Source organism: Lutjanus erythropterus, chromosome 9 (genome assembly GCF_056507025.1).
Source record: "Lutjanus erythropterus isolate fLutEry1 chromosome 9, fLutEry1.hap2, whole genome shotgun sequence".
NCBI lineage: Eukaryota > Metazoa > Chordata > Actinopteri > Lutjaniformes > Lutjanidae > Lutjanus > Lutjanus erythropterus.
Window position 1 is genome coordinate 12,376,642 of NC_139325.1, and position 12,025 is coordinate 12,388,666.

The 12,025-nt window shown below is 44.5% G+C and overlaps 1 protein-coding gene across 2 annotated transcripts in view; it reads right to left on the reverse strand.

Annotated features, from left to right (window-relative positions):
* Nucleotides 1-425: 425 nt before the first annotated feature.
* LOC146321128 (teashirt homolog 1-like) overlaps nucleotides 426-12,025 on the reverse strand; it is a 46,595-nt gene continuing 34,995 nt past the window's right edge. For both annotated transcript variants that reach the window (XM_084726173.1, XM_084726171.1), the window contains exon 3: nucleotides 426-5,257. In XM_084726173.1, the coding sequence (XP_084582299.1) occupies nucleotides 1,716-5,257 (3,542 nt within the window). In that variant the 3' untranslated portion in view covers nucleotides 426-1,715. The remainder of the gene's footprint in view (nucleotides 5,258-12,025) is intronic.

Sequence of the window (12,025 nt, forward strand, 5' to 3'; positions counted from 1 at the left end):
ATTCTTTCAGAACGAGCCCTCCAAAGGCCAGTCACAAGCCTAGCATGGGTTTCCCTCAGTACAATAGGCACCCTTACAGGCTTATCATCCCCATCATCTTCATCATTATAATAATCATTGGCAGTATGATGTGGCTCAGTCATCAGTTATAAGTATGACACCAGTAACTTTTTTTTTCTGTTAGAACTGTGTAAACATAAAAGCAGGCCTGTTGAAGAGCTCATAACAGTGAAACAAGGAAAAATTGAATCTCACCTCTCAATGGATAGCTTTAACCAAAAAAAGAAATCCTCTTACACTGGGTTAGGATTTGATATGGGTGCGATCGCTTTAATTTGCCGCAAAGCAAATGCTACAGAGTTAGGTTTGATACATGTTGAGTTTGGTGCACCACCATGACAAATGAACACACAACCACAAATGTATGACTGTTAACAACTGCTTTGGGGTTTATTTTACAATTGAGAAATAAATGAAACAAACTAATCGGTGCTAAAAACTTTTTTTTTTTTTACAATATTGTCGATAAAACATTGAAATGTATAGTCATTGTGCATCGCTTATTTATTTTCCACACCATTTCATGCATCAAATTGGATGCGAGTATAATTAAAATCATTTCTGTAAACCAAGCCAAAGAAGCTAAATTTGTATTTTCTTTAAAAAAGGACATTTTGTAGCTCTACAGCATATATCTATATACACCATCTGTTTTTATTTTTTATCATTTTTGTATATAAAATGACAATATAAAAGTTAGAGAATGCACACACCTTAAGATACAAAGAATGTTGAGCCGTTTCAAATGGTAAGATATGTCTTATGGAGTACTGACATTTCACTGGTAATCATTTACATGTAACGGACTGTTCTCTTTACAGTTGAATAAAGCGACACAATTTAGAAAGAGAGAGTTGTAACAAACCATACAACTGGAAAATTGCTATAAGGTGATACTTCACAACAAGGAAAAGTTTTTTGAGCAAACTTGCATACTGACGGCCATTCATTTTTCACTGATTGACTCGTAACCAGAAGCAGCATTTCAGTTTTTCCAAATGTTCACATGATCTTTTTTCTAGTACACTGACAGATTTATGAGCAGGCCATTCATCATCAAAAAACATTGCAGTGACAGGAACCCAAAAAGGAGAGAGGGGGGAATGAAAATCCTTGATCTTTTTAAAATCAATCTGATTTTGACAAATGCAAGATATTTCAAAACATGTCCTCTTTACAAATTCAAAATTCAACTGTCTAAGGTGCTACTTCAGTCTCTCAGGGTATTCTTTCATTCTTTTGGTGTATACATTTAATTATCACCTTCTTCATATCAAGTATTATACAGTTTTCTCTTCCACCAATTCTTCTTCCACTCACCACTTTTACCATTGAAGCAGTAGTTGTATTTTTGCCATGAAAAGATTAAAATCTTGTGTTTAACCTTGATTCACTAAAATACATGCACAGATCAGACAAATAGCATATAAATATATTACAAAATAAGTGTAAAAAAGCTTGGCAAAACAAAAACAAATCAACATGAAAAGACATGGTCCAGTCAGGCAGTTATCACAACAAAAAATAATAAGACCGATTTTTTCTGGCGGCTCAGTTCGGCCCAGTGCAGTAACTGTGAACAATGTCATTTTAGTGCAATGAAATTCTAATCAGTTCCACAGCCGTCAGTCTCTACCCTCAGCTCGAGACCCCGTTTAAACCTTCTCCATTTTGTCTAGCTTCTCCAGTTTCTCCAAAGCAGTGACAAACACCAAGTGGTCCTCTGGAGACTTGCCGTGGGTCTTGCTGAGGTGCAGTTTGACTGCGTGTTTGCTGACGAATGTCCGATTGCAAAGTCTGCACTGGTACACAGAGCCTGTGTCGTCCTCTGGTGTGGTCAAGGCTGACAGGGGGCTGCCGAATGTCATTTTGTCTGTGATCACCTTTGAGGCAGCCTGCTGCTCCCGTAGGTGCTCAGCTGACAGTTTGGACAGGTCCTTCAAGCTGAAGCCCAGGTGAGACTCCAGGTGGCTGATGTAGGAGGAGGGAGTCCTGAACTGGGAGGCACAGTCACCACAGAGGAACACGGGCTGGCACGAGTCCATGTTCTTGAGAAACTTGGTGCCCCCAGTCCGTCTCAGCTGGTACTTGACATTAGCCAGCCAGTGGGATATGGTGGTCATGGAGAGGCCTGTGAACTTACAGATGTGGACCCTTTCCTGGGGGCCCAGGTCAGTCATGGCATAGCGGCCCTCTGAGGTCTCCCTCAGGCTGGAGGCGAACTGTGCCTGGAGGATGAGGAGGTGCTGGGGATTCCAGTTAGATTGCCTCCCTTTCCTCTTCTGCACAGGTGAGAGGTCCTCTAGGGCGTCCTCAAACGCACTGCCGTCAGCATCCGACTTCTCTGAGATGGAGGAGGGAGTTGAAGATTTAGGCGTCAGTCTTCCAGTGAGGTTCTTTACCATATCAGAAATGTCCATCAGAGCATTCTCTCTCAGAGGAGAAGAGACGGAGTCAGGGAGGGAAATAAGGGGTTTGTTACCATTTATACTATTATTGGTCAATAGCACACTGCTGCTGTTGTTATTGTTGTTGTTGCTGTTAGTGGTGGACTTATGTTTGCTCAGGTCTATGGGCTGGTCATTGTTTTCGTACAACGGATAGTGGTTGATGGGCTCAGCTGGCTTGCCCTGAGGAGTTGGGTTGAACGCTGGCTTATCCATCATGCTGTTGCTAATTTTGTAAAGCATAGATAGTGGGTCTGCAGCTGGGCTTACTGGTTTCGAGGCTTTACCCAGGTGAGTGTTCATGATTGACTGGAGTGCGCTGAGAGGGTTGATGAATGGACTTTCTGGAGAGTGATCGGTTATGATGCCAAGACTGTTACCATTAGTTACAGGGGATTGACATGCCTCAGAGCCGTTCTTTGAATGGTTGTTGTGGCCATCTACTAAGCTCTCTTTGGGCTCCTTCTTGCAGATGAGCTCTGAATCTACACTGCCTGGGCTGCTACTTCTCATACCGGACGGTTTACCTACAGAAAGGTCATTCGGAGATGGTAATTGCTCTCGCTGCTCTCTCAGTGCAGGAGAGGGGGATTTTACTAATGACGGGGCCCGGCATCGGTCCAGGCTCACCATCTTCTCCTCCTTTTCTTTCTTCACAGTGGCAGCTTTCCCTGTCACCTTCTCTACAAGCTCCTCCATGGCAGTGACATTGCTCCTGAGGGGGGTAGGGGATGAAGGGCTTCGTGGCGAGTGGATGACCGAGTTGGGGTCATTTACCAGGCCTCGTAGCCCACTGTTAAACATTGGCTGCATTTGGACACTCTGGACCATTGGGGGTAGAACAGTAGTGGAGCTCTTCATGGCACCCTGCAGCTGGTAGGCTGCATGAATGCTAGGGTAGCCACCCCATGTGGGTGTGCCAGTCTGGGCCTTGCTGATGGCACTGGATACAGTGTTCTCAAGGGATTTAAGAATATCTAAACCCTCTTTCGGTGTCTCCTCCAGATCTTCTTCTCTAAGGTATTTATATGATGTGGCGTCAGTCTCAGATTTCTCACCTGAGTCATCTTTCTCCTCCTTTATTTTTTTCTCCAGTGGCTCACCACCTTCGACCTTTTCATCCTCACCTCCTTCCCTCTTTTCCTCTGAGCCAGAGGACAGGGCAGGGGACACCGGTTGGGACTTAACACTCGTGGGAACAGGGAGTCTGGTGGTGGTCGGTGGCAGTGGGATAGATTGAATCTTCTCTTCCACCACTGGGTCAAAAACCAGCTGTTTGCCCTTCTTGGATGCAGAATTTGTAACCTTCAAAAAATGACCTGTAACCATCATGTGGGCAGTCAGCTGTTGCAGTGTATCATGAGAGCTCCCACACTCCATGCATTTGAGGATTTGCGCTTTACGAGCTTCAAATTGCCACGTGTAGCTGGCACCATTTTGGTAGCCATAGCGGTTGTTTGGCGTAACATAGGGGTTAGCTGCAGATTTTGTATCTTTGCCAACATCCCCAAGGGATACGCTGCCACCACCACCACTACCAGCATGGATTGAGTCTGGGGAGCATGGGGAGACTATAGCATCTTGGATAGCTCGTTTTTTAGCTGAACTGGGCACCAGTTTAGTGGCCAAGGCTGGCACTGGTTCTTTGAGAGGCACTTTCTGGTAATGCTTGGTCTTGATCATATGAACGCTGAGATCTTGCAGAGACTCGAACGAGTGGCCACAGTACATGCACTTCAGGACCTTCTGGGCATCCTCCTTCCCCTCCATCTCCATCAGGGAACGCTTGCGTGGTTTGGACCAGCGCTTTCCCTGCTCCTCCTCTTTGTCCTTGTTGTCGTCTCGATAATGGCCCGTTTCATTCATGTGGACCGTCAACCCCACCAGTGTATCATAGGCAGCGCTGCAGTCTTTGCAGCGAAATTTGCTTGCACCAGTGAAAACAGAGCCATACAGCTTGTTGTTCTGCCGGTAGAGCTGCACTGTGCTGAAGAGGCTGGGCTCTGGTAAAAGGTGGTAGGGGGTCTGCTGAAGAGTTTTGGCAAGTGCTGCCTGGTGCCAGTCATAGGCCACACCACTACCATTACTAGCTGCACCACTGCTGCTCCCACTGCTGCTGGTTGCACTGTGGCTGCTAACAGAGCTAGCTGCTGTGCCGTTAGTATTGCCACTTGCGCTGCCTGTGTGGTTGACAGTGGTGCTGGAGCTCCTGCCGTTATGGTGACTGCTAGCCATGTTTACCACACTGCTCTTGTTTGTGGTTGTAGTTGTGGAGACAGAAGCAGTAGAGGTGGGTTCTGGGGTGGCACTGAGGGCACTGTTGACACTGCCAGCTGCAGCAGGCTTAGATTTCATGATGTCCATTGTGATACTGGACCAAGAGGCATCTGAGATGAGGTTTGCATAGACGGCTTTCATCTGTGCCAGGCTATCCTGGAAAGAGAGGCCGTTGTTGGGGCGGAAGGGCAAGGCTGCGCCATCCCTCTCCTGACCGTCCCTGGAAGAGGTGCTCTTGAAGTCTGGAAGTCGGTCGCTGGCATCACTGAGTGGAGACCCATATCCAGCATCAGGGTTCGTGCCATTGCTGAGTGGAGAGTCTCTGTAACTAGGTGGCTGGCCTCCATCTGCATCTTCCTCTTCCTCGTTGCACAGGAACTCATTGTCCTGGCCGTCTAATGAGAGGCCGTCATCCTGCAGGTGCTCTTCCTCATCTTGAACGGCTGCTTTAAGCTCGTCCTCGGGCATGTACGCTGGAGAGAAGGATAGCAAAAGAGATAAGCCGAAAAGAGGAGGAAAGAAGACAGGAAAAAGAGGTCAGCTCAGTGAAATTAAAGATTTACAGCACACTAACAGGACCACTGTCAAAATAACATGGAATGAATACTCAATGATAGGAAATGTAGGCTTTTATTCTCATCCAGTGTGAGTGTGTCTATATGCATGCATGCACGAGTTTGTGTGTATTTTACACACATGTGGCTCTGAAAGCCAGTGGTGAAAAAAGCCTCCAAGGGAAAAATAAATCACTGAGCTTCTGACAGTTGTCCTTTTCCTTCCCAACTCCCTATTCCTCCACACATGCCTCATGTTCCCCAGGAAATGACTGGCTGTTTGGCCTTGTTAGCCAGCTGCATGCTTGCATGTTCAAGTTCCCCCCTTTCTCTTTCTGTCTCTCTCTTCACCAAGCTTTACTGCCTCTCACTCATCCAGTCCATGAAGTTCAGCTCCTCACATGTTCAGGTTATGCAACTGATTGGAGAGGGGAAACACTAATTTGAAGATTTCACAGCTTTTCTTAACCCACTCTGATAAACTGAAGGTCATTTTTATTTGAGCTAACAAGTAAGAACTGGCAAAACAATGGTATTTGGATTGAGCATGCCACAATGATTAGCGAGGGAAGGAGTCTGGGGCAGACAATTTTAGCATTGGCAAAATTTGCTACTATCCTGTGATCCAAATGGGATGAACAATGTCTGACAAAAAGATGAACACAAGATCAAAAATTGAGGCATGGATGATCCCACGTCCAATATGCTTTTGTAACCAAAAGACTATTGGTATCACATGTTTACCGAATGTAATTCAGTTAAATAGTTTTGGAGCCAGGTGATTGACATAGTATCTAGTGTCACTGGGATTCAGATATCATGGGGGTACTGGGTGAGTGAAGAAGTGGGCGAGGGCAATGTTGCTCCCTTAATTTCTGTATTTATGTGTCTGTATGTTTATGCCACCATGTACAATGACTAGAAAACCAATAAAGTTGGTCAAAAAAAGAAATAAAAAGAATAAACAAGATTGAGACGTAACAGGTCTACCAGTAAAATAAAGGCAAATGAAATAGAAGGCTAGACTGTGTGTGCATGTGTGTGTGTTTGTGTGCGCATGCTAGGGAAGACACAGCAAGCATCAGTAAGTAGGAGAGACAGGAGGTGGTTAGGGGGGAGAACAAGTGAATGAAAAGAAGACATGGGGGAGAGAAAGAAAAAGTGAGCAGGAGGTGGTGGTGATGGAGGGTTTGGTGGGCGGGGGAGGGGGGGTGTAAGAGAAAAAGGGAGAGAGAGAGAAAGAGTGAGGGTGAGGGAGGCAGGGAGACAGGAAAGACGGCCCCCTAGCTTCTTCCTTTATCTCCTTCCTGCATGGTGAGATGTGTGTCCTAGATGCCAGTATCAGTCTCTCCTGATGAAACAGATGTGCTGTCAGCTTCAAACGGCACGCTAACCTGTCATATCATAATCTAAGTGGACATAATACCTGATATATATACACTGGCACCATTTACTGCTGCCTGAGAGGAGATGGGTGGAGGAGGTGGGGGAGGTGAGCAGCTGCACCGTCGACTGTGACTGCGTGATGATGTGCATGCGTGTGCGTGTGAGTGTCTCGGTAAGTGCCTGTTTGCGCGTTTGTCCGCATGCTCACCTTCCCGTGCCTATGCATGTACTTTTACGCACTCTGCAGCTCATACATGTTTGCTCAAACCTGAACCCACCGACCATAATATTGCCTATAAGTCTGAGTTCGCTGTGTGCTACTGATACACCCTTCTCCAAATGAGCAACATACTCCCCTAACGCTTGACAGGATTTCAGTGAAATGAGAGCACTACAGGAGAACCTGGCTGCGCTTCAATCCCACTGACAGACTGAGACCGAGACAGTTTCTAAAACTCCTGAAAATCCCTAACACAGCAGATTAGCATTATGTGCTGTACTCTCTACAACACATCTGCAGAGTGTCTTCTGTTACAGTGCCTTCCCCCTCGCTAACCTGCTTCCAGAACAGGAGGCTATCAATACATATCAGCCATTTAATATACAAAGCAGCCTGCAGAAGGGCTATCCATTCTTTACAAGCCCACACAAACAGTGCAAACGTACATTAGGAATTACCTATGTGATTCACTCTCATCGGCTGCAGCAAAAAAATAAGCTAAACCCCAATAATTGGCAATGCTTAAAACACACACTCACACACACATACACACACAGACAGCAGGAATGAGAAGCAGCAGATCAGAAATATCCCTGGGTGAGTGACAAAACACAGACTGCAACAGGGAGGGGCTTCGAACAATGAGCAGGTCGCCAGGGAACCCTTTGACGATCCCTGTCAATCAATGCCTGTCCTGCCATGTTGTCATGGAAACAACAAAGAGGGAGATATCAAAAGCACACAGACAAAAGACTGGCAGAGACAGACATCTGTAAAAATCACAGGCAGCAAGTGGACGGTTTCGCAAACCATAAATGTACAACATCAGTGATGAAACGTGGCTAACGGTAGTCTGAGATAAATGATCTCTCCATCTGTTTTGACGTGCTGCATCTATTCTGACAGGATGCTAAAATTTGAGGCACGAAGAAGGAGAAATATTAAGAGCAGCACATCAACTCTGTTCAATCACTGCAACTTGAAAATGTGGGATTCTGACTGGCGACTAGATTAAGCTCCTTCCCTCGTCCTGGACGCACATATGCAAAGCAACACCAGCAGCGAGGGGCGGGCTTGAGAAGGGGCAGGGCTGGCGTGCCGTCCCTGGCGGTTTGGTTTGCCGAGTGGGTGATGGCTGTGAGCAGGGCCATCTGCACGGGCGCCAAAGCGCCTGTCACTTTTGCTCGGGGACGTGCCGCCATCAAGGAGACAGGCGGCAGCGTGGCCAGGATAGCACTGCAGACTCACTGTCAGAAGCAGCAGCGATCAAGCCCACCACCAGCCACGCCAGATCACCAACAACACACACCGAGGAAGCAGGATTAACATCCCAGTGCATCACTGATCTCGTAGTACCTAGACATATGGTTAATACACTGTTAATAAAAAGAGATCTAATGTGTTAAGCACCAAAAAGGGTTTGTAGGAGCCTCTTTGCATGTTATAATGGCCTTTTTAAAAATGCATAACACACAAATGGACTGACATGCACACTTTATAATGCTGTACAGCAGGTATTATCAAAGGTTTCATGTCTCCGGCTACCTTGGACATTTATTTGATTAGAGATAAGAGCTCAAGTGTGTGTTTTGTTCTCATCTGCCTTTTTTATTATTATTGTTTGAGTGAGAGAGTTCCTGAAGGACTACACCAACTAAAGCAACCATTAAGCACCCTCAATTCTGATTTGAACCTAATGTAAAAAGAAGAAGAGAAAAGAATGTAATGCCTCATTCAGTGCTGCAACTAATGATTATTCTAACTGTCGATTAATCTGTTGATTATATTCTCGAATAATAATTAGTTGTTTGGTCTACAAAATGTAGAGCCCAGCTGACACTGGATTTTTGTGGTCAGTGTTGATACCAGTAATCCAATATTGATACATCCGCCAATATTCTTTACAACTAATATAATATACAGAATATAGAATACGTACATAAACACATTTTTTGCAATCATACATTTCTTGAAGAAAAAATGTCAAAATTCTCTGATTTCAGCGTCTCAGATGTGAATATTATCTGGTTTCTTTAGTAATCTGTGGTCGCGCCGACTGATACTGGATTTTTGGGGCCGAAGACAATATTGCTATTGGGAAATAAAATAATCCTGACATTAAAATGATATATCTGCCGATATTCTTAGGCAGAATATATACATAAACAAGCAGGATATTTTACAGTTTAACACAAAATTTTATTGACCAAAATGATATCAGGGCATTGAAACAGTAAACTTCCACTGCTATTTTGAAAGAAATACAAATAGATCAAAATATATGAATATATTAAACCTGAATAAAAAAAAAATCAAATACACATAGAACACTGTCTATAAAGCAAATAAAAACAAAAGAGTCTGCATTACATTCAGTTAAAAAGAAATTTCGGATGACATATATGCTGACACCAACATATATCGATATAGCTGTGACAGGCTAATATCAGGCTGATAATATCAGTCAACTGATATATCGGTTGGGGTCCAATAAAATATCAGAAAACCCAAGATGACATCTGAAATGTCTTGTTTTGTCCACAACCCAAAGATATTCAGTTTACTGCCATAGAGGAGTAAAGGAAACAGAAAATATTCACATTAATGATGCTGGAATGAGAGAATTTTACTTTTCTTCTGAAATAATCAAAATAGTTGGCCATTAATTCAATAGTTGACAACTAATTGAGTAATCATTGCAGATTTGCCATCTGTGATCAGGTTTGTGCATTTAACACTAGTTCTAGGAGAGACCAGACCATAGCTGAGTGTGTGTGCGGCTGAGTCCTGTCGTGCCGAACACACACAGGCAGTTTGATATGATGTTTTTCTGATGAAAACACTGCGGTGAACGCCCTGTATCCTGCCTCAACACAACACTGAGCCTCACAACGGGACAACATGATCGACCTAAGTACAGATCATCTCCAAAACATTCCCCCCTTACGTGCGGCTCAACTTTATGTATGACTTGATTTTTGTAAATGATATCAAAATGAAATGCGAGCAGCAGACACGTCAGCGTTTTGGCGAGGAGTAACAGCAGAAACATATCACTCCTTTTCAAAACTTTGCTATCTTTCTCCGCCCTGCCCCTTTTTTTGCCTTCTCCCTGTTCTTTGCTGAGAGTCTGCTGGTTGTTAAATCAATAAAACTCTCTGTTAGGCTCGCGGAGCTTCACCATTTGGCCGCTGTCAAAGCCAAACAAACCAGATAAGAAAGGCAGAAAGGCGATGAAACGAGGGAGGGAGAGGAAAAAGAAGGGGATGAAACCAGTCAGCCTCCCCTCACCACCACCTCCACCTCCACCACCAGCCCCATTTCTCCAACACCCCTCTTTCTATTTATTTACACACATTTCTTTATTTATTTGATGTGAGTTTGGGAAGAGGGGGCAATCACGGCAGTCATTTGCGGCACTAATGTCCAATCACGGGCCCCTTCACTCATGTGATTTAGGCAGTGCAGGAGTGGGTTCGTGGCAGAGGATGCTGAGGGGGGTGTAGGTGGTGGGTGTGTGGGAGGGGGGGCAGAGGCCGTTTAGGCCGGCCCCTAATAGGAAACTGGCAGTCTTATTCCTTCCCCAGATTCTGTTTGTCACCCCGCTCTCCATTACGTGCCTCTCAAGCCTGATGGCTTTGGACAGGAGCTGATCAAAAAGCCATCGCTTGACCTACACGCCGTGGCAGAACGAGACTCGTGCCCCGCACAGGGAAGAGGGGGGGAGAAAGGGAGATGAGATAGAACAGAAGAGGAGGAGGAGGAGGGGTGTATGTCAGTGTATGTGCTGAGAGGAGAAAGAGTGCGGCGGTGAGGAGGAGGAGGGATGAGGAGGGGAGGAGGAGGGAGGAGGGGGTGATAGCTCTCGGACCGGGACAAGAGGGCTGTAAATAAAATGACATTATTATTTCCTCTGTCCCGTCATGTAGAAAAGCCAATTATGGTAATGCTGCTGCCGGCGTGTCAGAGGGAATGCTGGGATGTGCTTCCCGTGAAGCGGCTAACATGAGAGCAATGCCCTGATCAGGAACACAGGCCTCAGTTTGACAAGAGACTGTACAGATAGGGAGAAGAAGAAGAGAGGGGGAGAGAAACAAGAGAGAGAAAGAGATATGAAGCTAACAACAAAGCTGCATCTGCTGCTTGTTTTCTTAACAGATAAATATTGAGCTATCTGCGGGAGAAAAGATTTTTTTTGAAAAATCAACCCATTACAGCTGACAAAACGAAGTTTGGGGATCCAGACTCTGAAAGGGGCAGAGTTTATTCTCACAGTTTACTTAATATCATCCTGATCGCATTTCACTCTCACCGTTACAGCTGTAAATTTAGTTGTGGAAATCCCTTTTTATTTTGCTACGGTTTGTACAGGTGCTGGAAATTCTTGAAAACACTTAAATTTAATATTTTTAAGGTTTGAAAAGTGCTTGGATTTTGGATAAAGTGCTTGAAATCATAATTGAATTACTGTCACAATAAATTGCTACCTGACTAATTAGTTAGGTAATACAGGATGCCTGTTTACTTACAGACAGGTGACACATTTTGAAACAAACTTTGTGGTGCTTTCCTTTCTTTGTAGAAAGTTATCACCATCACATGCTATCATAAGTTTTGTGCTTTATAGCACAATAACATCTGATTTACAGAAAAAATCTGCGATATGTTTACTAAATATAAATCATAAAATGACCATGCAATGCCATCAGAGATTAAGGAAACACTACAACCAGTGTCCTCCTTTGAATATGCCTGTTTCATTAAATAGAGTTCAGATTTATGCCGAACTTTTGCCAAATGAGTAACTGTTGGGTTATGAGCCTTTAGAAATCAATAATCTTTTAGAAAGGAGTAAATGTTTATAACGGTTAAATTGAGCAATATGTTAACGAAGTCTGGCAGGCAGAAGGATGCTCCAACTTGAGTGTATTTTCGGAGCAGTGGGTTTTTGAATTTGGGATGACGGGCTTCGCTTTACGTTGACTGACATCTGACAGTTATAAACAGCTGATCAGCTTACAGCATAAGACTCATCCTAGCTTGTTATTGTCAAATTATAATTTTGCACTCATCTTCCTTAC